Consider the following 27,102-nt stretch of genomic DNA (forward strand, 5'->3'; position numbering starts at 1 on the left):
CCAAAACTATCCCCTGTTCATTCTGTTAAATCCATCAGGCAGAATTTACAGCCTCGGGACTTCCCTGGTGGTCCAGTGGCTAAGACTCTGAGCTATCAATACAGGAGGTAGAGGTTCAATCCTTGGTCAGAGATTTAGATTCAACATGCTACAACTAGACCCGGTGCACTCAAATAAACAAAATAAATATTTTTTTTTAAAAAAAGGAGACTTCACAGCCTACTCCAGCTAGGTGGTATGGATGAGCTTTGGAATGCTAACCCATCAATAGCTCCATATCCTGAAGGGTGTCCATCCCACCCCGTGAATCATCAGGTGACATGAAGGACTGGAGAAGAGAACTCAGATCCAACCAAGTCCCCCATTCCACCATCTCCCCAGTCTACTCACAAACAATTACCCATTCCGTTCTATGCATGGGTGGTGATGCAAGGAATCCAACCCCTGGGCCTGAAAAAGTTTGTAATTAGTTAGGAAGAAAAGATGCTTACACAGAAATAGACAATATTACAGGAGCCAACTACAAATAATGGCAGCCAGTTAAGGTAAGTCACATGGTCCAAGATTGCAAGTACCAGGGAGTGATGCAGACCATGAAAGCTGTGACTTCAGAACAGGGAGAGATCATTTTAAGGCTGGAAAGGAAAGGGAAGTCTTCACAAAGGAGCAAGGCTTAAGGGGAATTTGGCTGAGCTGAGAACGGCAGTTAGGACACCTCATCTCTGTCCTTCTAGAGAATATCAGTCCAGCACGGGCCCTTCTGGTAGGAAAACAAAGTTGGTGAGACTGTGAAAGTGACAGCAGAAGCCGATCACGGGGGCAGGGGCCGGGAAGGTCCAGGAAGACAGGATTCTTATCTTTCTCCCCTGGAAATAAAAAAGCAGAGGCTTGGAGAGCTCCCCCTTCTGGATCCACAAAGCAAAACACCAAATGAACCAATCTCCTCTAAAGCATGGGCTTCCCAGGTGGTGCTAGTGGTAAAGAACCCGCCTGCCAGTACAGGAGACATCAGAGACAAGGGTTTGATCCCTGGGTCAGGAAGACCCCCACTCCAATATTCTTGCCTGGAGAATCCCATAGACAGAGGAGCCTGGCGGGCTACAGTCCACGGGGTCGCAACTGAAGTGACTGAGCACGCACGCACACAGAGCAGGAGTAGACCAATTCCTACAGCCTCCTAGACTAGAACCGAGGAAGCCAGACAACAGAATGAAGACCCAGGCAAGGCCCAGGTCACCATCGACAGCAAATATAACAAGAATGGCTCGTTTGCTGGTAACTGGAAGTCAGTTCAGTTGTTCACTCATGTCTGACTCCTGTGACCCCATAGACCACATTATGCCAGGCCTCCCTGTCCATCAGCAACTCACCGAGTTTACCCAAACTCATGTCCCGATGGTGACTGCAGCCATGAAATTAAAAAACGCTTACTCCTTGGAAGGAAAATTATGACCAACCTAGAAAGCATATTAAAAAGCAGAGACATTACTTTGCCAACAAAGGTCTGTTTAGTTAAAGCTATGGTTTTTCCAGTGGTCGTGTATGGATGTGAGAGTTGGACTATAAAGAAAGCTGAGCACCAAAGAATTGATGCTTTTGAACTGTGGTGTTGGAGAAGACTCATGAGAGTCCCTTGGACTGCAAGGAGATCCAGCCTGTCCATCGTAAAGGAGATCAGTCCTGGGTGTTCATTGGAAGGACTGATGCTGAAGGTGAAACTCCAATATTTTGGCCACCTGATGTGAAGAGCTGACTCATTTGAAAAGATCCTGATGCTGGGAAAGATTGAAGGCAGGAGAAGGGGACGGCAGAAGATGAGCTGGAAGTCAAGGGGCTTGTAATCTGGTTGGGAGGACAGGAGAAAGACAAAATGACTGAAGGTGTACCAGGGCTTGGGGTCAGGGTCTGTCCACCTCACGGATCAGAAGCAAGGCTATAAAGGCTTCTCTTCCACTCTGGTTTGGAGAAAGAGCCCATCCCCGGCCCAGGGGCACCTGAGAGGGAATGGGAAGGGATGCTGCCCTGCCAGTCCCCGGCGATTGTTGCTACGGAGTTTCCATTCTGGGCACACTGGATGCTCAAAGTCCCCATTCCCTAGAGACCCAGAACCACACCAGGAACCACACCAGGAAACTGGGCAGCCAGAGGGATTGAAGGAGCGAGGAGGAGAGAGGAAGTGGGTAGGGCCTGCCAGGCTGATCCCCGACAACCACGGCTTCTACGTAGGGCCCCCCATGGTCGTCCATCAGGAAACCTCAGCCTGACCCTAAAAACACCTCATTTTCACTCAGGATCTCGGGAACAAAGGGCATTTTCTAGTCCCCAGGGATGTGAAAACATTCATTTCCACCCTGATGTTCCTGGTCCACATTAGCTTTGAAAGGGGCAGGGAGCCGAAGAGAAGGCAGGGAAAGGAGTGAGCCCCGGGTCACAAGGCCTAAGGGCATGTGCACATGCAGACACACATACACACGTACGTATACACACACACCATATACACACACATTCGTACACAACCACACACCCTCCTACCTGCATGTACACACACAGAGGCAGAGAATCAGCTGTGGCTGAGAAGGAAGAGTCTAAACTTCAAGGAGAATCAAGGAGACACCAGGTTTTCCTCAGGAAGTTAGTGCCGTCTCCCCAGGAGCTCCAAGGCGAGGGGGTGGGGGACAGGGAGGGAGAGTGGGTGGGGGGGCGGTTTCTAAGAGGAGGACCCCTGCTCCTCTAGGGGTGGACTGGTCACAGAATCATCATCAGGGGCTTCAGGTTTATGCAGACAAACCACTCCAGGGTCCCAGGGAGCTAGTGTCGACCCACCACCCCTGCTGGGCACACGTCACGGTCCCCAACACATCCCGGGTCTCCCTGAGGGTCTGAGGATCTGAGCTCAGGCCTTTGCAGCAATCGCTTCTCTCCAGCTCTCTGCTGCCTCCATGTGGCGTCCTCAGGAAGGGCTCGCTAGATGGCTGCCCTGGTGTCCGCCAGGAGCCCCTCGCCGATAGCCAGCATCTTCCAGGGCCTGAGCCCTGAACACCCCACACCCTGCCCATAGCCCCCACCACCACCACCAAAGACCCAGTTTTCTGCCTTGCAGTCGGGAAGCTCAGCCAACCTCTCCTCTCCCAACCCCAACGTGAGTTACATTCTGAGGGTCAAACCCACCCTCCCCGGCAGCCTGGGGGCAGGGGGGGCCCAGAGGGCTGCCTGCTCCCCCCTCACCTGCTTCCAGCCTCCCTCCCCTCCGTTCCCCTCGGCTCCCCACCCAGACTTGCCAGCAGGCAGGAAGGAAGCTGCTCATAGCGGGGAGGGTGGGGCACTTCCACCTCACACTGAACAACCCCGGGTTGAGCTATAAAGAGCCCGAGCCTTCCGCTCGGTCCCGTGCCAACGCCACCACCCTCCACAGCCCCACAGCCCCAACACATGCCCCCAGCCCCAGGTCAGGGCATCCCACCCCCAGCCCCGCAGGGCTTCCTGCTCTGAGGGAGAAGGCAGAAGTAAGGCGGGTTGCCTTCTGAGGGAGCAGGGAGCACCAAGGGCCTGGCTTACTCACCCACGGAAGGGTCTCTCACCCTCATGGATCAGGACTGATGGGGGCTGGGGGCTGGGGGCTGGCCTTCCCAGGGACACAAAACACAGCCACTGTCAGGGCTGGGGATCCCAAACTGATCCTCTCCAAAGTCCATTCCTGCTCGAAATCCCAAGTAAGTTAAGAGAGCCAGTGGGAATTTGCTGTATGACTCGGGGAACTCAAGCAGGGGCTCTGTAACAACCTAGAGGGGTGGGATGGGGAGGGAGATGGGAGGAAGGTTCAAGAGGGAGGGGATAAGGCTGATTCATGCCGATATATGGCTTGCTCCTTGGAAGGAAAGCTATGACCAACCTAGACAGCATATTCAAAAGCAGAGACATTACTTTGCCAACAAAGGTCTGTCTAGTCAAGGCTATGGTTTTTCCAGTAGTCATGTATGGATGTGAGAGTTGGACTGTGAAGAAAGCTGATCACCGAAGAATTGGTGCTTTTGAACTGTGGTGTTGGAGAAGACTCTTGAGAGTCCCTTGGACAGCAAGGAGATCCAACCAGTCAATCCTAAAGGAAATCATTCCTGAATATCCATTGGAAGGACTGATGCTGAATCTGAAGCTCCAATACTTTGGCCACATGATTCGAAAAACCGACTCATTTGAAAAGACCCTGATGCTGGGAAAGACTGGAGGTGGGAGAAGGGGACGACAGAGGATAAGATGGTTGGATGGTGTCACCAACTCAATGGACATGAGTTTGAGTAAATTCCAGGAATTGGTGATGGACAGGGAGGCCTGGCATGCTGCAGTCCATGGGGTCTCAAAGAGTCAGACATGACTGAGCAGCTGAACTGAACTGAACTGATGGCTGATTCATGTTGATATATATTGCTGATTCATGTTGATATATGGCAGAAAACAATAAAATTCTGTAAAGCGATTATCCTTCAATTAAAAATTTTTTTTTGAAAAATGAAAATTCTTGGAAATTCCCTGGCAGTCCAGTGGTTAGGACTCCCCCCCTCCACTTCAGGGGGACCAGGTTCAATCCCTGGTCGGGGAACTAAGATTCTGAAAGCCACGCAGTGCAGCTAAGAAAAAATAAGTTAAAATTCTCTCCCATCAATGGAAATTTCAACTCTGCAGATTTTAAAATTTTTGTTTTTTCAGCAATTGCTCTTTTTTTTTTTCTTTTTTGGCCATGCAGCATGTGGGATTTTGGTATCCCGGATCAGGGATCGAACCCACACCCCCTGCAGTGGAAGGACAAAATCTTAACCACTTGACTGCCAAAGAAGCCCAGCAACTACTCTTTAAAATGCAATTGCTAGTTCAGGGTCAATGCATTATACAGGATGCTTGGTGCTGGTGTGTGGGGATGACCCAGGGGGAGGACAAGGAGAGGAGGGAGGTGGGAGGGGGGTTCAGAAAAGGGAACTCATATACACCCGGGGTGGATTCATGTCAATGTATGACAAAACCAACCAATATAATATTGTAAAATAATTAGCCTCCAATAAAAATAAAAAATTAAATAAAAAATGCAACTGCTAACCTAGATGGTGGAATTGGGGGAGGACAAAGGGAAGAGGATATGTGTATGGTGGTGGTTTAGTCACTGAATCATGTCGGACTCTTGCAACCCCGTCGGCTGTATCCCAGCAGATTCCTCTGTCCTTGGAATTCTCCAGGCAAGAATACTGGAGTGGGTTGCCATTTCCTCCTCCGGGGGATCTTCCCGATCCAGGGCATTGGCAGGAGGTCTCCTCCTTTGCAGGCAGATTCTTTACCAACTGAGTCACACGGGAAGCCGGATATGTGTATACATATAGCTGATTCACTTCACTGTATGGCAGAAACTAACATGACACTGTAAAGCAATTCTACCCCAACTTCAAAAAAAAAAAAAAATGCAGTTGCTAAGAAGAATAATCAGCCACTTAGACACAGAAGACTTAATGCCCACTGGGATGGCTGGTAAAGATCAAGGCAAGGTCTGCAGAGAGATGGGAATGACCCCAGCCCAGAGGTGGGAGGGTCAAACGATCAAGCAGGCCAGGGTCTCTGGACGGGAGCTAGGACACACAGGGCAGTGCTGGCCAAAACTCCAGGAAATGCAGCCAAACAGAAACTCCCCTGCGGTAAAGCCTCACCTCTGACTTTCTCTAGCTCTCCTTTTTCTGTCTCACTTCCTAAAACCCTTGCCAGGCTCCCTCTGCCCAGACCAGTTCAGGGCCCCTGATCCCCACCATCCATGACATGGCGCTCCACTGTCCCCAGCCTCCCTGGCCAGAGAAGGCCCCCTCCTGGCACCCTGACCTTGCCCAGTCCAACCCGCTCCTTCTGCCCATTGAGACCCACGAGCCTCAGCCAATTTCCTGCTCAGTGGCCCCTCTCCAACTGCCTCGAGAACATAGCTGCTGGCCCCCGGACGGCTGCAGGCATCTGCAGCTGCACAAGCCAACATCCACAAAGCACCTACTTGGTGCAGAAGACTCAGGCCCAGTAGGATCCCAGAGGAGCAGCGCTTGCCTGTTCTTCCAGAGCAACGCAAGTTCATTTGGAAGAGAAATCTGCCTGGGAACCGCCCCTGGGAGGAACCAGGGCAAGAGATATTCCCAAGGCCTGGGAAGCCTGGAGAAGGGGGCTGGTGGAAGCGAGGAAACGCAGCAGGGCCGTGTGTCCTCCAGGAAGAACACCCGGAAGGAACTGGAAGCAAAAGGATTCATGCCTGCGAAAGATAACAGGGAGGTGAGGGACATGATGCAGGTCTGACATCTGTGGAAGGAGAGGGGAGGGAGGACTGGATGGGATCGGCCTCGAACCACAGCGAGGCCTGAGATGGCCTCAGCAGGCCGACAGGAGCGCCACAGGAAGATGGCCTGGAGAGACCCCCCCGACCCAGTGGCAGCAGTGCTGAACTCACGTACCTCGGGGGCCCAGGGACCGTCGAAGCCCTGCAGGAGCAGGTGGTCTTGGGTTGGGTGCTGGGCAGTCTCAGGTCATCACACCTGCATTTCCTGTCACAGGTCCTCCCTGGGCAGGATACCTCCGGGGCAGCCACGGCTGGGCCACGGGGAAGGAAAAGAAAGATCTTCCTTAGTCAGAGGGCTAAGGGAGAGGGCTGAGGGGGGCATAAGCAAGGGCCTGGGGGCAGGAGGTCACAAGGACTATTTGGAAACCTATGTGGAAGCCCGTTTGTCTAGGACAGAGGGTTGTAAGTGGTACAGCAGGGGAATTGAGGCCAGGGACCAGTGTGTCGACCTTGGGTTGAAGGTTTCAGGAAGGGCCAAAGCTCACGCTTTGAGGTCAGCCCTGATTTTGAGATGGATCTGGTGGCAGTGTGGAGTGCAGATGGGAGGGGAGACCTCAAGGTCAGGAGTCCACAGGGAAGGGCTGTGGTCAGGGCTGTGGTCAGGGCTGCAGGCGAGAGGTCGTAATGACTTCAGCATCTGTGGCTCATTGCCGCTTTGTCCCTGGGGAGGCCAGTCACAGCTGTTAGCTGAAATCTGGAAAAAGGAGCCATTCTCAGTCATGTGCATTGTAGGTGGTGGCTACATGGGAGCCAGAAATGGGGTCTGTCTGCTTCCGCCGTGGTGGGGAGAATGTCTGAGAGGTAGGTGCCTGGACCCTGTCTCCTGCCTCTGGAGGCGACTGGGGTGGGGCCTTGGGTTTCAAGGCCAGCGGGGCGATAGGGGTGGGGGGACAGGCCGAAATGAACACAGGCCTCATACTTCTGAATCTCACCTGCCCCTTGGCCGAGGGAGGGGCGGCAAAGCTTTCTGGGAGCCCAGGAGGTCAGGCTTGTGCGGGCATACAAGGCCCCCCTCACTCTCTTCCCTGCAGACCGGCAGACCCCACCTTCTTGGTGTGACCCCAGAGCTCACAGCACGGCCCGTTCCTTCCGGTTGGTCCGCCTGCTCGCCCCCAACCCAGGCCCGCACCCATCATATCTTCCACTGCTTTTCGAAGGAGCTCAGCCAACACAAATCTACATTTGTTTGTCTGCCTGTCTGCCTCTCCCGGTCTCTGCCCATCCCAGTCACTCAACTTCTGTTTCTTTCTCATAGTTTCTCTTGGTCTGTGTGGTCTCAGATCCACGAAGCTGGAACCCCTGTAGATGCTGAAGCGCCAGCTTACAGACCTTCTCCAGCCCCTAGATGGCTTAGAACTACAAACCCCAGCGTGCACTATGGCTCGTGGTGCCTGAGGAATGCTTGAGTACACCACCTGCATTCTGGGAATCGTAGTTTCCCTCACCCCACACGCTTGCCAGGGCTCTACGATCTCCCCAGTGGGCAGTCCCTGCCTCAGCCCTGACCACTGGGTCTATCTGCTGACTTACCCCCCACCCCCACCCCCTGGGGAAGCATGCGTCACTGGATGACAGGGTAGGGGGTGGAGGCCCTGAATCGAAGCTTCCTGCCCTTTTGTGTCCCCCAACTTGAGTCACAGGGGGTGACGGGGTGGGGCAGGGGTTCCAGGAAATAGTGGCTGGGAGGGAATGGAATACCCTAATGCCAGACCTAAGGACAAAGGGTCAGTGCCCCCTTGCTGGGCCTGTATCCCCAGGAACCCAAAAGGACTCAACAGTAGGAGTCCAGGAGTGCTTAGATGTCGGCAAGGTGGTCAAGCAGAGCCCTGGGGTGACCCTAGCGGTCCCTATGGTCACTTAGAGCAAGGGACTCGTTGCCACCTGCTGCGGCCACAGTGCCCACCTTCTGCCTGACGCCTCAGGGCAAGGCCAGCAAGGGCGAGGAGGAAGGCCTCTCCTCTGGTCAGACACCCCCGAAGTGTTCTTTCTGGCGCATGGCTAGCCCATCCCGCCATCCCACCGCACCCTAGCCTCTGCGCTCCAGCCCCAGGGCTCTGCCAGACACCTGGGTCCCCCTTATCACCCTCCTTCTCAGAGCGGAACCCAGGCGTCTGGCCCTCCACCCTCTAGGCCTGCGGGCGTGGAGCCGAGGCTCTGGAGCCTCCCGGCCGGGCTAGTTCCTGTCCCATTGTGTGTGTGAGGGCCGGGGCGGGGCGAGGGCCCCCTCCTACCGCCCCCTCCCCTTCCTAAGGAAAAGGCCCGAGGCTCTGCTGGGAGCCACAGAGCAGACAGAGGGAGGCCGCCCGCCCGCCCGCCCCAGCGACATGGGCAACTTGAAGAGCGTGGGCCAGGAGCCCGGACCCCCCTGCGGCCTGGGGCTAGGGCTGGGCCTCGGGCTGTGTGGCAAGCAGGGCCCGGCCTCCCCAGCACCTGAGCCCAGCCGGGCCCCCACACCCGCCACCCCGCACGCACCGGACCACAGGTGAGGGCCACGGGGGCTGGGGCACAGATGGTGGGATGGGGGCGCAGCCGTCGAGGCCTGCAGGCTGGGCTGGGAAGGGTTGGAGCCGGCTTCCCACTCCAGAGAGCCAGGTGGCGGATGCCAAAGACTCTCGGGGTGGACAGATCGCCAAGAAGGCTCAGACCAGAGACCCGAATCAGGGCTGGCAAGCAGCAGGTGAAAACTGGGGGCAAGGGTGCCAGCGTGGCAGGTGCGCGTGGCCAGGGTTTGAGGGCTGCTCGGCTGCCAAAAGCTGTGTGACTCGAAACAACTTACTTAACCTCTCTGAACCTCCACTTATATCAAATATGGACCAAGCGGTCCTTTACCCCCAGGGGGTTGTTATGAGATGCTGGTTTACGGCAAGGCTTCCAAACACACAGCCGTGACAGGGAACGGAAAGGAGCTGGGGAGAGATGGGGTGAGGGACTGAGGCCATGGGGGAGAGACTGAGGGCCTCGGAAATAATTGAGGGCACAGGGCAGCCACGTCCCCTTTCCCCTGCTCCAGACCCCTCATCCCACCGGCCATCAACCCCAAAACTCAGCCTGCAGCCCCAGCCCCCAGCAGGGCCACCCTGCTCCCCCCACTGCCCTCCAGGGCAGAGGTCCTTAGGGAGAGAAGAAGGACCAGGTGGGGTGCCAGGCCAGGCAGGCGGCTCTGCGGGGAACAGCTCGGGGCCAGGGACCCTGAGCACCGGGCGCTCCGAGCCCCGAGGTCCTCCCTTCCTCCCTGAGGCTGGGCCGGCGGCTCTGGGAGGAAGTGATAAGGCCCGTTAGGCTTCCCTTCACACACACACTGCGGCCACTGTCAGGAGGGCGTGAGCTGGAGGGAAATCTGGGCCAGGAGTCCCTGCCGGGGCTTCCTCGGGCTCATCCCCCTCCGGGCCAGCAAGGGCTCATGTCAGCCTCTGGGAGGATGTCCAGAGGAGGCCGTGGGGACCAGGACCAGCCTTGTGCCAGGGCCTCGGGATCCCAGCACCGCAGCCCCCAGGGGCTCTGGGTCTGGCCGAGCATCCAGGGCGGGTGTGAGGCAGGCCTGGGTATAGAAGGGGCAGTTCGGCCCCTGGACTATCCCTGACGTCCTCTGAGCCTCAGATGTGCCCCCAGGGGAGGCGGGGGGGCGATACCACCTGCCTGCTAAGGCCATCGTGGGTGCCATGAGGAAAGGTGAGAAAGCACGTGGCAGAAATGAGTCGTGGGGCTCTTGACGCGGCCGAGAGGCCTCTAGGACACTCCCCAAGGGTCCCGTGTCTCTCTCTCTCTCTCTCTCTCTCTCTCTCTCTCTCTCTCTCTCTCGTGACCCAGCCCAGCTCCCAGCAGCCCCACGCTGACCCGGCCTCCGGAGGGGCCCAGGTTCCCTCGTGTGAAGAACTGGGAGCTGGGGAGCATCACCTACGACACCCTGTGCGCGCAGTCCCAGCAGGTAAGGCCTGGAGCCCCGCCCGCGCCCCAGGTCAGGGTCAGAGGGCTGAGCCCCACCCCCACCCCGTCCGGGAGGAACTGGAGGGGCTGAGGGACACGCCGGGGGACACTTTGCTCATTCTCAAGCCGCCCTAACCCAGCCCAACCTCCGGGCTTTTTGCTTAAGTCTTAGCTGGGAGCCCCAGCCCCCAGCCCTCCCTGGGGTCCCAGACTCTGCCACCAGGCCCCAGCCCCATACCCCTCAACCCGCTGCCAGCCCTGATCTGGTCCTGACCTTGGTTCTCCCCCACCGACCCAGGACGGGCCCTGCACCCCCAGACGCTGCTTGGGCTCCCTGGTGTTGCCCCGGAAACTGCAGACCCGGCCCTCCCAGGGACCTCCACCCGCTGAGCAGCTGCTGAGCCAGGCCAGGGACTTCATCAACCAGTACTACAGCTCCATCAAGAGGCGAGACCCTCCCCTGAGCCCCTCCGCCCCTCCTTGTCCTAAGCCTCAGGTCCTGCTGAGACGGAGAAACGGGTGACACTTCCCTTGAGGCAGCTCCCATTCCCCCCATCCTGATACCACATGGGGGAGGGGGGCCTGAGCTCAACGCCCGCCAACACCGTGCCCCCCAAAAAAACGCTCGCCAAGCCTGGGGGGTCCTCCCCTGCCAACGACTTCCTCCTGTTCCCCTCTTCCTCCCTAGGAGCGGCTCCCAGGCTCACGAGGAGCGGCTTCAGGAGGTGGAAGCCGAGGTGGCATCCACGGGCACCTACCACCTCCGGGAGAGCGAGCTGGTGTTCGGGGCCAAGCAGGCCTGGCGCAACGCACCCCGCTGTGTGGGCCGCATCCAGTGGGGGAAGCTGCAGGTGTGGCTGGCCGGCAAGCACCCAGTGTGGGGGCCAGGGGACACGGAAGAGAAAAAAGAGGGGTGTGACAAGCTCCTGAGGCTTCCCGGGGCAGGGGGGGTGGTCCCAGCAGTGGGGAGACCCCTGCCCGTTCCCCCTAGAGACTAGCATCCCAGGAGAGCCCTCAGCCCAGGAGCCAGCAGCCGGTTGTTAAGACCCAGAGCAGGGCCCTGGCTGGGTGGGAAGAAACGGCCCAATGGACAGACGGACACACTGCGTAGGTGAGAACAGCTGAGCAGTGACCCCTGGGGCAGGGGGGGTTGGGGGGCATTGTCAGAGCAACAGGTCCAGTCTTCCAGAAAAGGCCCCCACTTGCCCAGCCCAGCCTCCTCACCCCAAACACTGCTCCCTCCCAGCACACACACACCGCCCCCCCTACCGCCCCCCCAGGCTCTGGCCCGCAGCCTCCTCCACATGACTCACAGCCAGCCCGCCCGCATTACTGGGACAGCCTGACCCACAGGGGAGTTGGGTCCATGACCTTGGCCTCCTTAGCGGTAACTGGACACCAGAGAATTTGGAAGGATGCCACGTGCCCCATAAATCCCAAAGGAGTCCTGAATAAAATCAGAGCTGTCCTGTCTGAGCAGGCACGACCCTTGAAGTTGGTCGAAGCTCCAGCTCAGCTCTGAATCCATCAGAGATTCTGTATTTGACCCACCCTTGACCCCAGGCCTGCCATTGTCACCAACAAGAGTCCCCTTCTCCCTGAAGCAGGAATCAGACCTCCCAGCCTCCGGGGCTTCCACCCTGCCAGTGAGGATGGCTCCTCCTAGCACCAGAATGCCAGGATGGGCAGGGTCCCCTGAGGACACCTACTGCAGCCACTCCCCCTCCCATCATCTGTGTGCCCAAGCAGGGTCAGAAGACAGGCTGGGCTCACCCGCCTTTGCTTGAGCACCATGAGAAATGGGGAACTCTCACCAACCATACCCCGGGTGGCCTCCCAGTCACTTGATGGCCCTTCCCCAGTGATCAGTTTGGCAGTGACTGGGTCCCTCCTCTGTACCAGGGACCAAGTCAGTCTATAGGGATGGGGAGACACTTGCCAGCATAAGGAACAGGCCAGGCTATGCCAGGTGTGTGGGGTGCAGGACAGGAAGGATTGGTGTGGGGCCAAATGGTCAGGGAGGCTGCCTGGAGAAGAAAGAGCCCTAGTTCGCAGCTCTCAGCACCACCAGCCTTCAAGGGCTGCGGCAAGGTCGTCAGTCCCTGCCGCACTTCCCTCCCTTCTCCTGGGGCTCCTACTCAAGACCCCCACCTCCCTCCTGTCTCCCTGCTCGGCGGCTCAGGTGTTCGATGCCCGGGACTGCAGCTCAGCACAGGAGATGTTCACCTACATCTGCAACCACATCAAGTATGCCACCAACCGTGGCAACCTTCGGTGAGCGCGCCCCACCCTGTCGGCTCGAGAACCCACCCTTGCCCAGCGCGGGCCGTGGACCTGGGCCCTAACCAGCTCTCGTCCCTGTGTCAGCTCGGCCATCACAGTGTTCCCGCAGCGCGCCCCAGGCCGCGGAGACTTCCGGATCTGGAACAGCCAGCTGGTGCGCTATGCGGGCTATAGACAGCAGGACGGCTCCGTGCGTGGGGACCCGGCCAACGTGGAGATCACAGAGGTGGGCACGGGGAGCGGAGAAGGGAAAGCCAGCCAGTGAGGGCTCTGGGAGGAGGCAGAGGGGTCCAGTGGAAGAGCAGTCAGCGTAGCGGGGGCGGGGACCTCACTGAGATGAAGGAGGAAGGGGGCCCCCCCGCGAGGAGACCACGAGGCTAGGCCCCTGAGACCCCACTCCCGCCCCTCTCCCTACAGCTCTGCATCCAGCACGGCTGGACCCCCGGAAACGGCCGCTTCGACGTGCTGCCCCTGCTGCTCCAGGCCCCAGATGAGGCTCCGGAGCTCTTTGTTCTGCCCCCCGAGCTGGTCCTCGAAGTGCCCCTGGAGCACCCCACGTGAGCACAGAGGGGCTGGGCCAGGTGGAGAGGGGTGGCCGGGCAGGTAAGACTCCACAGAGGCTGATCCCATGCCCTGACACCCCCAGACTGGAGTGGTTCGCGGCCCTGGGCCTGCGCTGGTATGCCCTCCCGGCCGTGTCCAACATGCTGCTGGAAATCGGGGGTCTGGAGTTCCCCGCGGCCCCCTTCAGCGGCTGGTACATGAGCACAGAGATCGGCACGCGGAACCTGTGTGACCCTCACCGCTACAACATCCTGGAGGTGAGGACCAGTGTGGCGGGGGTGCAGGGCGATGTACAGGATGTCAGCACCAGGGAGAAATCTGAACAAGCCAGGTCCAGCCTGCCTCCTGAACTAGAACCGAAGCTCGGGACAAAGGGGGTGCCCACGTGTGACGACGTAGCTATTTTTCTGGGGATGGGGGCTTGAGCTTTCATCAGTTTCTCAAAATGTGTGTGTGCATGTGTGTCCTAAGTCGCTCAGTTGTGTCTGATTCTTGCAACGCCATGGGCTGTAGCCCACCAGGCTCCTCTGTCCATGGGATTCTCCAGGCAAGAATACTAGAGTGGGTTGCCATTCCCTTCTCCGGGGGATCTTTCCAACCCAGGGAATGAACCCTCATCTCTTATATCTCCTGCCTTAACAGGCAGGTTTTTTACCACTAGTGCCACCTGGGAGGCTCTCTCAAAGGGTATTTTGACTCAAAACATGTAAAACTCATTTTAGAGATGAGAAATCAATGGGGCCGACAAGTCACTGGTGCCAGGGTCCCTTTCTGCCCTGAGGTGCCTTTGCAAGCAGGCTCGTGAATCAGCCCCCAGTGAAGCAGGCGTGCCTCTGGATGGCTACCCACCCACCCACACTCCCTCCCCTCATGAGTTAGAGACAGATGTTCTCTGACCACCCTCCCCCACCCCCATCCCGACCGATGCTGGGCACCCCTGCCCCCAGGATGTGGCTGTCTGCATGGACCTCGACACCCGGACCACCTCGTCCCTGTGGAAGGACAAGGCGGCCGTGGAGATCAACCTGGCTGTGCTGCACAGCTATCAGGTACACAGCCCCGACGGGCCAGGGGCGGGGCTGGAAGAGAGAGCGGCACTTAGAAAGCGGGCAGGGGCCGGAGTTACAGGCTCTGAACACCGAGGCCTGTGGTCCAAGTATGGGAACCCAGCCAACTGGCGCGTGCCCAGTAAATGTGGTCCCCGAGGGCTTCCGGGCTTTGCACTTTAGGAGACTCACTGGATTCTGGAAACTCTAATTCTAGGATCGATTGCATGCTGAGCATTGTAATTTGAGGAAATTCGGGTTTGCTGAGTACTTCTGCAGGGTCTTGAGAGCTTCGGCTATCTTCATGGGTGGGGTGGGGACAAGGTGGGCACACAGATGTCGGAAATCAGAGCTGCTGCTTCTGCCACTGACTTGGTAGCAGAACCACGTGCGCCCCAGGCTGGGGTGACGCTGGCTCGGGGAAGACCGTGCCTCTTAGGTTTAGGGTGAGTGACAGAAGTGCGGGTCTGTAGGCCGGGTCTCAGCCCAGCCCTGCCCCTTCCCTCCCTCGCCCCAGCTCGCCAAGGTGACCATCGTGGACCACCACGCCGCCACGGTGTCCTTCATGAAGCACCTGGAGAACGAGCAGAAGGCCAGGGGGGGCTGCCCCGCCGACTGGGCCTGGATTGTGCCCCCCATCTCGGGCAGCCTGACGCCCGTCTTCCACCAGGAGATGGTCAACTACGTCCTGTCCCCTGCCTTCCGCTACCAGGTGCCCACCCCACGCCCCACTGGCTCCTGCCCACTCCGCCAGCTCTAACAGAGCAGCCGCCAGGGGCCTCCAACCTCCCTTTTTCTCTCCTCTCCCCGGTCACTCCCACCCCTCCTCATCCCCCTGCAGCCAGACCCCTGGAAGGGGAGCGCGGCCAAGGGCACCGGCATCACCAGGAAGAAGACCTTTAAGGAAGTGGCCAAGTAGGTGCCTCCCCACACCGGGTGGGAGGCTGCCCTTCCCCCACACCCCAGGGACCGCCCCCCCATCGGTGGTCTGGGCACACGGCCCCTGCAAACCCGCCGAGACCCTGCTCGCATGGGGAGGCCCCTGGCTCTGCGCGCCCGGGACCCTCTCATCCCCTCCTTGCCCACAGCGCAGTGAAGATCTCTGCTTCGCTCATGGGCACCCTGATGGCCAAGCGAGTGAAGGCGACCATCCTGTACGCCTCCGAGACCGGCCGGGCCCAGAGCTACGCTCAGCAGCTGGGGAGGCTCTTCCGGAAGGCCTTCGACCCCCGGGTAGGGCTGAGCCCAGCGGGCAAGGGTCTGAAAAGAAGTGGGGGGGTTGGTGGGCGTCCTGGCCCTATCCTCATTCATACGCTGGAGGATGGGAGAGGGTCACAGCCAGGGCCCACGAGGAGCCTGGCACCCTCAGGGATCAGGTGAGGGCCTGAGTCTCACCCTGCCAGGAGGACTAGAGTTAAACAGACCGGGGCAGTGGGCCCGGGTCCCCAGGACGTCCGTCCTCTCCCGGCCTGCAGGTCCTCTGCATGGATGAGTATGACGTGGTGTCCCTGGAGCACGAGACGCTGGTGCTGGTGGTGACCAGCACCTTTGGGAATGGCGATCCCCCGGAGAATGGAGAGGTGAGGCCTGCTAGGCAAGGGGGTACCTGGGAACAAGGGAGACTCAAAACTGAGCGTGGCTGGGCAGGACCCTGAGTCCGAACCACGTCCACTATCAGAGCAAGCGTTTCACACTTGGGAGGCACTTCCTGACTGGTCAGGCATTGACAGATGGGAGAGGAGGCAGCTAAAGTGAGATCTCAGCTTTTTGTCTTTTCTTCCTTTCTTAACAAAAGAAAAGACCACTGCTCGGATGCTAACAGAAATTAGGTAACCTCACTTTCTGAACAGATCTTGGAAGAAACCAAGTAGAGTCCCATCGGCCAGATACCTGACTGTTAACCCTTACCTTCCCTGCCTCCCGGTCGCGGGCCGCCCCCAGCTGCATTCCTTTCTGGAGCTCTTGTCTGCGTCTGCTTTTAGACGTCTTCTTCACACTTACCCCTCAAGTCCCCTCGAGCAGGGTGCCCACAGAGGGCTTCTCCCCCACCACGCTGCCCCTTCAGTCCTGCGTCCGACCTCCCTTCTGAAGAAAATCACACTCACCAGTTGTTTCTAGGATGAGAGTCATGTTTGCATCCGTGGGACCCACGATCCTATAGAGACGGAGAACATTCCCAGCACTTAGAAAGGCCCCTAGTCAACTCCCCGAGTCAATCTGCTTCCCAGTCTCCTCACCAAAGGGCAACCCCTGTCGCCTGCGTTAGAAGGTCACAGAAAAGGGGCATGCCAGTCTAGTTTCTTTTACCCATCCTACTTTGGAGGCTCATCTCGCTGTTGGACGATTCAGTGGTTCATTCCTGTCCACCTCGGGGGCGTGAACAGTTTATTTCTCTGATCCCCTGCTGACGGACACCTGGGCTGTTTTCCAGCTCTTGGCTACTGTGGATAAAGCTGTTATGAACAGTTTTGTACAAGGCCTTTGTGGCCTTATGTTTTCATTTCTCCTGGAAAAATACCTAGGAGTGGAACTGTTGGGTCACTGGGTAGATGTATGTCTAACTTTGAAACTGCCCAATGGCCAAACTGATTTGAACTGCACCCTTAAATTCCATGCATTTCAATGAATGTACATTTTTACTTCAAATTCTTTTTTAAATGGAGGAAATCTAGGAATCTGCCCCACAGAAAATGGCATATATTTACTAACGACATGAACAAGAATATTAATAGCAGCACTCCTCATGGTATCCCCACACTGGAAACAATTCAAATGACTCTCAGTCATAGATGGGAAAAATACATCGTGGTCTATTCAAACGCAGTGCATCAATGGGGGTGAACAAATTACAACCACACACAACAGAACAGATGAATCAAACATCACGTACGAGTGGGAAAGAAGCCAGACACGGAAGAATCAGACCATCAGATTCCCTTTGTGCCAAGTTTAGAAACAGGGAGGACACATCGCTGGTGTTTTAATCAGGAGAGTGGGTGGTGACCCCAGGGCGGAAGGTGGGGGAGTGCCTGGGGTCGAGTCACCCAAAAGTGACTTCTAGACGCTGGTGATGTTTCTTGATGGGATGCTGACTACACAGGTAGGTTCAGTGTGTGAAAAGCTATAAAGCTGGGCATTTTATAACATGGGTGCTTTTCTGTGCGTACATTATACTTCAAGAAAACGTTCAGAAAATTAAAGTAGCACCTGCTAATCGCGGTGAACTCGTAGATCCACCACCTAAATGCATCTGCAGGGAATCCCGGGACGTTATGGCCTTGCTGCAGTTTGTTTTTTCCTGTGCAAAGGTTGGCACATGCAGTTCTAAGCTGTTTCCGTGGCAGCACGTGATAACGGCTCAGCTTTCTAGAAGGTGTTAGCGCCGCTAGTGATCAGGACAACGCAGGAAGACTGAGAGCTGTTTTCCACCTGTCAAATTGGCTGAAACATTACGGAGTGGTCACCTCCAGCGTGGACAGGATCCTGGAGGACGATTTGATGACCCATCGAGTTTTCAAATCCTGGCTCAGAAAGTCCACGTTCAAGGACTACCCTCTTGAAATAGGCAGAGGAGGAAGCAGGCACATACGGGTGTTTGAGCATTGTCTGCAGACCACCCAGATGTCCCTGTCAGAGAGCGAGGTCTCACACATAATGGCGCCTACAGATGATGGGATGCTGTGTCGCCATTTAAAAGACTGAGGTCAGTGTTGGTGTGTGGACAGGAAGGACACCCATGATAGGTTATTGACAAAAAGCAAGTAAGTATAATACGGTCCCATTTTCGCTTACAAGGAAAACTAGGGACTTCCCTGGCAGTCCAGTGGTTAGGACACGGGGCCTTCACCTTGGGGGACCCTAGGTTCAACCCCTGGTGGAGGAATTAAGATCCCGCAAACTGCGTGGCATGGCCAAATAAATAAATAAACTATAAATACAGACATATATTAAGCACAATGAAAAAGGGGCTAGAAAGTGTAACGGCTGTCCATGGTACACCTGCTCTGATGGATGAGACTGGAGGGAAGGGAAGGGCAGGGTTTCTATTTTATTACTTGACACGCTTCTAGAATGCTTTCCAAAAGCCCATACCTCTTTTTGTGAAATATTCAAAACAAATTAAAAACTAAAATCATAACTAATAATGACAGGGACCACTCCAGTGCAGTATGAGCTTCTGTACAGTCTGAAATAAAACAAAACTAACCACGATGCTAACACTTTCCCTCGCCAGAGTTTTGCAGCTGCCCTGATGGAGATGTCGGGGCCCTACAACAGCTCCCCGAGGCCAGAACAGCACAAGTGAGTAGGAGTGGGGAGGGGGAGGGGGGGAGGCATTTGGAGACACAAAAGGAAAGAGGGTCTACAGAGTCCCCTCTCTGGGCCTCCCAACAAGCTGGAGGACAGCTGAGCGCAGGCCTGAGCCCCCTACTCCCCGCAGCCTCAGGACACCCTCTTCCTTGTGACATGCCCACTCTCAGTCCCGGGGACTCTGAGGGGCCCGTTTCCTGCAGAGAGAGGAGGGCAGGCGGGCCGAGGGCTCGGGGACCCCTGCACTCGGACCCTCAGCCACGAAACCAAGCCACCCCCCCCAGCACCACGGAGGCAGAGCCCCTGAAGCTGCCCCCGGGCGGTGCGCATGCCCTGACTGGTCTCCTCCCCTGTGGCGCCCTTGTCCCCTCGTCTCCTGCAGGAGCTACAAGATCCGCTTCAACAGCGTCTCCTGCTCAGACCCGCTGGTGTCCTCCTGGCGGCGGAAGAGAAAGGAGTCCAGCAACACGGACAGCGCAGGGGCACTGGGGACCCTGAGGTCCGGGCAGCCTCGGCGAGGGGAGCTCTGCTGGGTGCGGGGTGGTGGGGGTGGTGAGCTGCCTGGGCACCAGGGGCAAGCACGAGGGGCCTGCCTTGACGGCTCCTGGTACCCCAGGTTCTGTGTGTTCGGACTGGGCTCCCGGGCGTACCCCCACTTCTGCGCCTTCGCGCGAGCGGTGGACACCCGGCTGGAAGAGCTGGGAGGGGAGCGGCTGCTGCAGCTGGGCCAGGGCGACGAGCTCTGCGGCCAGGAGGAGGCCTTCCGTGGTTGGGCAAAGGCGGCCTTCCAGGTGAGCCCCCAAATCCCGCCACCCCTCCAACTCCAATGCTGACTCCTTCCATCCGCCCGCAGACCTGACACACTGAGGAGGCCAGGGCCTCACCGACGCCCTGACTCTTTGGGTTCTCCGGCCCCTTCTGGCTCCTACAAAATCCACCCTTACATTTCGCCCTACTGCACAGCCAACCCTTCTGGCTGAGTCCTGAGTAGTAGTGATGGACGACATGGCTCTGACGGCCCCGGAAGCAGCAGCCAGGGCCCCAGCAGGCAGGCAGCCGCCTCAGGCAGGCATAGAGACACAGGTCGCTCCCTCTCCCGGGTGGGTGCAGGGGAGAGGATTCAGGGCAGGATGAAGGGAAAAGGGAAGACAGAGGCAAGGGCTGAAGCTTCGAAACTACAGGAAGTCAGGGGCCAGACAGGCTTGGGGTGGTGCCTGGGCCGAAGGGGGTTCCTGGGCTAGGGGAGGACAAGGCAGGACTTTCTCAGAGAAGCCCTGCCTGGTCTGGGGACCACGCCTGGAGCTGAGTGGGGCTCCTTCTCCCTGTCCTGACACGGCTCAGGACACTGCTGGCCCCGCCAGGGTTCCCAAGGTTGAGCTCAGCACACCTGGGCTGATGGCCGAGGAGGAGGGCTCCCCAGGAGGAGGGGTGGGGAGGGCGGGCCAGCGAAGATGGAGGCTTTGCTGGGGAGGAGAGTGTTAGTCGCTCAGTCGTGTTTGACTCTTTGCAACCCCACGGACTGGAGCCCGCCAGGCTCCTCTGTCCATGGGATTTCCCAGGCAAGAATACAAGAGTGGGTAGCCATTCCCTTCTCCAGGGGATCTTCTGTACCCAAGGATCGAACCCAGGTCTCCCACATTGTGGGCAGCAGCTTTACTGTCTGAGCCACCAGGGAAGCCCTCGCTGGGGAGGAGAAGAGAGAATGGAAAACAGGAGTAAAGAATCCAGACAAAGGGAAGCCACAGAAGCTGGGAGCGTGAGGAGAGGTGAGGGGAGCAGGCATGAGGCTGCGGACAGCGCTCAGAAATGCAGGGCTAACGGGAGGAGCATCCAGACAGAAGCAGGAAGGCTCTGAGCTGACCAGGGTGGGAGCAGAGGGGGGAAGGAAGGAAGGGAGGGGGCCAAGGAAGGAAGGAAGAGATATAAGACTTTACACACACAAAAGAAAGATTAACAGGACTGGCAATACGGGTGGGAGGGGAGGCGGCAGCCAATCCTGGATGAGCCGTAGGTTTCATGCTAAGGGACCGGCTAAGCGGTTTGCCAGGCTTGCGCCTGAGCAGAAACAAATAGGATGCACACCCTCCCAGGGGTCCTGCCCCAGGCCCCGCCCCCCTGCAGCCCCCAGTGTGTGCTGCAGACCAGCCAGAGACCCCTCCCATTCTGCGCCCACTCCAGGAGCACTTAAGGGCTTTACCTAAGCTTCTCACTTCATCTTCAGCAGACTCTAAGGAGGTGTGTAAAGACTGGGAAACGGAGACTTGCAAGCTATTAGACTAGGAATCCCTGGGCTCCCCCGGTGGCTCAGACGGTAAAGCGGCTGCCTACAAAGCAGGAGACCTGGGTTCCATCCCTGGGTCAGGAAGATCCCCTGGAGAAGGAAATGGCAACCCACTCCAGTATCCTTGCCTGGAAAATCCAATGGACAGAGGAGCCTGGGAGGAGCCTGGTAGGCTCCAGTCCATGGGGTCGCAAAGGGTCAGACACAACTGAGCGACTTCACTTTCTTTCACTTTCAGTCTAGGAATCAGACTGTGACCTCGGGTCTGAACAGACAGACGCCTTCGCTGAGGGCTACTTGCTGTGTGCGAGGAGTTCTGTGCCTCTTGCAACATGAGATTAACACTCAGCAGGTTAACTACCGAGTGGGTGTGACACAAATACGTGCAAAAGAGTAGCCAGCGCAGCGGTACCCAGTGGGCTGAAGGACAAGGTGCCGCCAGCCTCTGTTTCGGGGAGGTGGCGAGGATCCAACGGGTTCTTCATCAGCCCCTCTGAGCTCCCTGCTGCTCGGGCCTCCCTGGCAGCCGGGGGTCCTCAACACTCACCTCCTCGCCCCCAGGCCTCCTGCGAGACATTCTGCGTCGGGGAGGAGGCCAAGGCCGCCGCCCAGGACATCTTCAGCCCCAAACGGAGCTGGAAACGCCAGAGGTACCGGCTGAGCACCCAGGCTGAGGGCCTCCAGCTGCTGCCAGGTGGGGCCCGACATCACCCCAACCCTGCCGGCCCTCTGGGCTCTGGGGGGCCCGGGACCCACTGACTCGGGGGCCAAGCCTGAGTCCCTGGCTCAGGTTCAGTCTCGTCTGCTTCCCCCCAACTCGCCCCCAGGCCTGATCCACGTGCACAGACGGAAGATGTTTCAGGCCGCAGTCCTCTCAGTGGAAAACCTGCAGAGCAGCAAGTCCACGTGAGGAGGGCCGCTCCCCATCCCCACCCCCCACCCCCGCTTCCCCAGACCCTGGCACCACCCACCCCTGCTTCACCAGACCCCAGCACCCCCCACCCCTCCTTCCCCAGACCCTGGTACCCCTCCACTCCCCACTCCTACCTGCCCACCCCTGCTTCCCCAGATCCCAGCTCCCCCACCCCCACCCACCCCTGCTTCCCCAGACCCCGGCACCCCTCCACTCCCCACCCCCACCTGCCCAACCCTGCTTCCCCAGACCCCAGCAACCCCACCCCCACCTGCCCACCCCTGCTTCCCCAGACCCCTGAACCCCCCATCCCTCCTTTCCCAGACCCCAGCACCCCCACCCCTCCTTCCCCAGACCCCGGCACCCCTCACCCCCACCCACCCCTGCTTCCCCAGACCCCGGCATCACCCACCCCCACTTCCCCAGACTCCAGCACCCCCCACCCTTGCTTCCCCAGACCCTGGCACCCTTCCACTCCCCACCACCACCCACCCACCCCTGCTTCCCCAGACCCTGGCACCCCCCACCCCCACCCATCCACCCCTGCTTCCCCAGACCCCAGCACCTCCCCCCTTACCCCCAGCCCTCCTGTAACTTTCCTCTCTCCCCACCCCAGGCGGGCCACCATCCTGGTGCGCCTGGACACTGCAGGCCAGGAGGGGCTGCAGTACCAGCCGGGGGACCACATAGGCATCTGCCCGCCCAACCGGCCGGGCCTTGTGGAGGCGCTGCTGAGCCGCGTGGAGGACCCGCCGCCACCCACCGAGTCTGTGGCTGTGGAGCAGCTGGAGAAGGGCAGCCCAGGTGAGGGGCTGTCTGGGGGCTGGGCGGGAGAGTGGCCATCAAGGGCCACTCCATCCCTCTGGCCCCAGGGTCCCCTCAGGGTCAGGACCCAGCAGAAGGCTGCTGCGGCCCCCACTCGCAGCCACTCTGCTACCTCCATGGATCGCGACTCCTTTGAGAACCCACCCCCAGAGCCCCCACAAAAGGCCACCCCTCCCTCTGGGCCCATCCCCACCCCCAGCAGTCTAGCCTGCTCTGTAGCTGGCACCAGGTCTGCCTTCTGCTGCCCTCGGGCCTGGAATTACAATGAGTGGGGGAGAGGCAGGGGCCCAGACCAACCCAATCCAGCAGGGGCCCTCAAACACACACACACACACACACACCCCCAGACCAATTCAATCCAGCAAGGGCCCTCGAACACATACACATACACGCATGCACGCACACACACACACACCTCCAGACCAACCCAATCCAGCAGGGGCCCTCGAACACACACACACAGACTACCCAGACAGGCCCACCACCGCTGTCCAAGGGCCAGCCCTCCTATGACACCATAAGGTGTGGTCAGCCCCACTTCCCCCCCGCCAAGAAGCAGCCGTCGCCCCGGACAAGGTGGGCCCAGCGTGGCCCCGTCCTCTGAGCACCCCCTCGTGCTCCCCACCCCACCCCCAGGCGGCCCTCCTCCCAGCTGGGTGCGGGACCCGCGGCTGCCCCCGTGCACACTGCGCCAGGCTCTCACCTTCTTCCTGGACATCACCTCCCCGCCCAGCCCCCGGCTTCTCCGACTGCTCAGCACCCTGGCTGAAGAACCCAGCGAGCAGCAGGAGCTCGAGACCCTCAGTCAGGTCGGAAGCTTCCCCACCCCAACCCCCACCCCCGGTGGGGCAGCATGGTCCCCTGAGAAGGGATGAGCTGCGCGGAGGGGGACCTCTGGCGAAAGTCCTAGAGGTCTAAGACCCACCGCCAACTCTGGAGTTCCTATTCAGCTCTGAATTATCTGGCCTTAAAGAGGCACGTGGAAGGTGCTGGAGAAATGTTTGTGGCCCTAACTGAGGAGCGAGAAGCCCCCCGCCAGGAGGCTCAGCTCAGGAGGGGTCAGGAAGGGAGGTCGACAGGAGACAGGTGCCGAGCTCACTGCCGCCCCCCACCGCCGCCAGGACCCCCGGCGCTACGAGGAGTGGAAGTGGTTCCGCTGCCCTACGCTGCTGGAGGTGCTGGAGCAGTTCCCATCCGTGGCACTGCCCGCCCCACTGCTCCTCACCCAGCTGCCCCTGCTGCAGCCCCGGTACTACTCCGTCAGCTCGGCCCCCAGCGCCCACCCCGGAGAGGTCCACCTCACTGTGGCCGTGCTGGCATACAGGACCCAAGGTGAGGGGGAGGCGGGGATGGAGCCGGGACCCCACAGTGACTCCCCGGGCAAAGTGGGGATGTGTGGATCCCTTACCAGCCGCCCCCTTCCCTCCCCACCCCCTAGATGGGCTGGGTCCCCTACACTACGGGGTCTGCTCCACGTGGCTGAGCCAGCTCAAGATTGGAGACCCTGTGCCCTGCTTCATCAGGGGGTGAGTGAGCACTGCGGCGGGGTGGGGCATGCGGGAGGGGCACGGGGAGGAGGAGGGCGTCTGTCTGAGCAGGGGTGGACAGAGTACCACGCAGATGGCTGAGGATGGACGGGCCAGCTGCACAGCGGGGAGGGGAGAAGCCTTGGTGGGGCGTGTGCGTGGGAGCAGGTAGGCCCCGCATCCGGTTAAGCCACTTCACAACTCTGGCTGAGCTTTGGGCCTCTCACTGATTTGGACTTCAGGTCCTACCTTGAAGCTGCAGCTCCCAGGAACGCGCTGGGATCCCACCCCAGCAGGCCCTGTCCCTTTAGAAGGTGTACCATGTCCCTCCCTACATCCCTGGGGTCCATCGGATGTTGGCAGGCAGGCACCTGGGAACTCTGCACCTTTAGCCCGGGGAGAACTAGTTAGGTCACCACAGTGTCAGTGAGGACTCAAGGAAAGTGAAGGACCTCAGGACACCCTTCCCTCCCTGCTGTGTCCAGAAGTCTTGCCCCTTCCAGCAAGAGTTCCCAGGATGCACCAGCCGGGCCCAGTGACCAGAACCCATCTGGCAGGCCACATTACAAATAAACTGCCCATCTAGTGAACACAAACCAAATGCCTATATCGAGGCTGTGGTTTCAAATACACTCAGTGAACCCATTATGAACCAAAAGGCTGTCTGCCCTTCCCTTCCCCATACTTTCTGTATCTCCTAAACTGAGACATCAAAACGTTCTTCAGTTCAGACTTGAGCTTTATTTCCTTTGACGCAAGCTCCAGAAACCACAGGTCCAGAGAGTCTCTGCCAATACGGAGAGTTCTTTTACTAAACACACCATGCTCACTATAAGCTAGACGCAAGCAGGTTAAGTTCTCCTCTCTCCACCCTGCCGAGGTTGGTAAGAGTGGGGGGTCTGGGGGTACAAAAGGGCCTGACGGAGGGTGTCTTGGCCAGAGCTCCCTCCTTCCGGCTGCCGCCTGACCCCTACGTGCCCTGCATCCTCGTGGGCCCCGGCACCGGCATCGCCCCTTTCCGGGGATTCTGGCAGGAGCGGCTGCATGACATTGAGAGCAAAGGTGAGGCCAGGGCCCAAGGGAATGACTGGGAGGCAGGAGGGAGTCACAATTTAGGGGGACCAAGGGGCAGGGCGCTGAAAGGCAGGAAGCAGGGCAAGAAACAGGAATACAAAGGTGAAGTTTATTAGACCAGGGGGTGGGGGGAACCCCCTAGAGACAAGAGCAGTGCCCTGTTGGTCTGGCTTCCTGGTGCCTAGCACAAAGTAGCACTGGATTGAATTAAGGACAAAGGGAATCTGGAAGCCTGGAGAAGACAGGGCTGGGACTCAGAAGATGGAAATGCCCCAGGTGGACTCTGGACTGTGTCAGAGGTCAACAAAGCGTGTCTGAGATTCCAGAAAGCTGAAGGGTGTTCGGATTGGGCACGGGGTGCCCAGGGCAGCTGGCCAATCAAAAGAAATGGGGCTTGTGACTAAGAGGAAAGCGCAGAGTGCGGAAGCTGGAGGTGTGGGAGAATGTAGGGTCCAAGCAGGGAAGGGCTAGTTGTCTCAGGCCGCAGAGTTACATGGTCCCAAGGGCACGGATTCTGAGTCAGAAGGCCCAGCTGTAGCACAGTGTAACCACTGGCCATCCCACCAGAGGGAAGTCACCACCTCCTGTGACCTTGGGTTTCTCTGTGAAAACATCTAGCCCTCTCCTAGAGGCTAGAGTGGAGTGGTGGTTTCTGCAGGAAAGGGTGGGCGGTCGGCCTGAGTGAGGGAAGCCAGTGGGAGGTGTACCTGGGGCTGGGTCCCCCAGGAGGGGTTGGGGGCGCTCTCAAGCCACAGTGATGCCCGCAGGGCTGCAGCCCGCCCCCATGACCCTGGTGTTCGGCTGCCGGTGCTCCCAACTCGACCATCTCTACCGCGACGAGGTGCAGGACGCCCAGCAGCGCGGGGTGTTTGGCCGCGTCCTCACCGCCTTCTCCAGGGAACCTGACAGCCCCAAGGTGCGGGACCCTAAGGGTGCTGGGCTAACCCGAAGCTAGGAACGGAGGAAGAACCGCCGTGCGCTCCAGCTGGGCTCTGAGACCCACTCTGATCGGCTCCTGGGCCCGCTCTGCGTCCCCTCACCCTTGCCCAAGCCCCGCCCCAGGCTCCGCCCCGTCTCTCCAGACGCCAGCCCCACGCACCTGGGCCCCACCTGGCGCCCAGAGCATCCAGGATCCATTCTCACCCAGGCTCCCGGGGGGCCTGCCCTTCGCTCCGCGGGCCCCGCCAAGGCCCGCCCCTAACCCCGCCTCCCCTTCAGACCTACGTACAGGACATCCTGAGGACCGAGCTGGCTGCCGAGGTGCACCGCGTGCTGTGCCTCGAGCGGGGCCACATGTTTGTCTGCGGCGACGTCACTATGGCAACCAGCGTCCTGCAGACGGTGCAGCGCATCTTGGCGACAGAGGGCGACATGGAACTAGACGAGGCCGGCGACGTCATTGGCGTGCTGCGGGTGCGGAGGGGCGGGGCCAGGCCCGGGCGGAGGCGGAGGGGCGGGGCCGGGGGCGGAGGGGCGGGGCCAGGCCCGGGCAGTGGCCGACTTCAGCTCCACACTTCCACTGGGGTTTTGATCCTCCGCCCTCTTTCCCTCCCAGGATCAGCAACGCTATCACGAGGATATTTTCGGCCTCACGCTGCGCACCCAGGAGGTGACAAGCCGCATACGCACCCAGAGCTTCTCCCTGCAGGAGCGGCATCTGCGGGGCGCGGTGCCCTGGGCCTTCGACCCTCCCGGCCCAGACACCCCCGGCCCCTGAGACCCCTCTTGCTTCCCACTGCAGTTCCCGGAGAGAGGGGCTGTCATTCCACTATGGCTCTACCGCTGTCCTGTCGGCCTTACCGGGACCGGCCACCTCTCCCGCCCCTCCCAAGGTGACTTCCCACTGTCTGTCCAGAGTCTATGGAGACTGTTCGGATTCCCTGTACTAGCTCATCCTCTCATCTCTAGGTCTGTTTCCCCACCCTAAGTCTGAGTCTATCTGGAAGACCCCTCCCAGCAGCGGTATTCCAGAGCCTACAGTCAGCCCTTTGGTGTTTAGGTGAATTTTA

At 59.0% G+C, this 27,102-nt stretch overlaps 1 protein-coding gene across 1 annotated transcript; it reads left to right on the plus strand.

Annotated features, from left to right (window-relative positions):
- Positions 1–8,613: 8,613 nt before the first annotated feature.
- NOS3 (nitric oxide synthase 3) lies at positions 8,614–27,009 on the plus strand. Its single transcript, XM_055421540.2, has 26 exons — positions 8,614–8,828; positions 10,154–10,271; positions 10,569–10,717; positions 10,959–11,121; positions 12,453–12,544; positions 12,638–12,779; positions 12,971–13,110; positions 13,200–13,374; positions 14,065–14,166; positions 14,681–14,875; positions 15,005–15,078; positions 15,252–15,396; positions 15,639–15,743; positions 18,398–18,465; positions 18,857–18,973; positions 19,091–19,265; positions 21,317–21,449; positions 21,583–21,661; positions 22,285–22,472; positions 23,130–23,302; positions 23,615–23,825; positions 23,932–24,019; positions 24,960–25,081; positions 25,861–26,009; positions 26,312–26,506; positions 26,649–27,009. Exons 1-26 carry the CDS (start codon positions 8,671–8,673, stop codon positions 26,808–26,810), a joined length of 3,618 nt encoding a protein of 1,205 aa, XP_055277515.1. The 5' UTR covers positions 8,614–8,670; the 3' UTR covers positions 26,811–27,009.
- Positions 27,010–27,102: the final 93 nt, after the last annotated feature.

Source organism: Moschus berezovskii, chromosome 3 (assembly GCF_049115385.1).
Source record: "Moschus berezovskii isolate FMDL1 chromosome 3, NW_MosBer_1.0, whole genome shotgun sequence".
In the NCBI taxonomy this organism is placed as follows: Eukaryota; Metazoa; Chordata; class Mammalia; order Artiodactyla; family Moschidae; genus Moschus; species Moschus berezovskii.

Coding starts and splice junctions, on each gene's coding strand:
- NOS3 (XM_055421540.2), top strand. CDS start 8,671: ATGGGCAACTTGAAGAGCGTGGGCCAGGAGCCCGGACCCCCCTGCGGC. Junction 14,167..14,680: donor CTGTGCTGCACAGCTATCAG/GTACACAGCCCC, acceptor CCCTCGCCCCAG/CTCGCCAAGGTGACCATCGT. Junction 21,662..22,284: donor CTGCAGAGCAGCAAGTCCAC/GTGAGGAGGGCC, acceptor TCCCCACCCCAG/GCGGGCCACCATCCTGGTGC.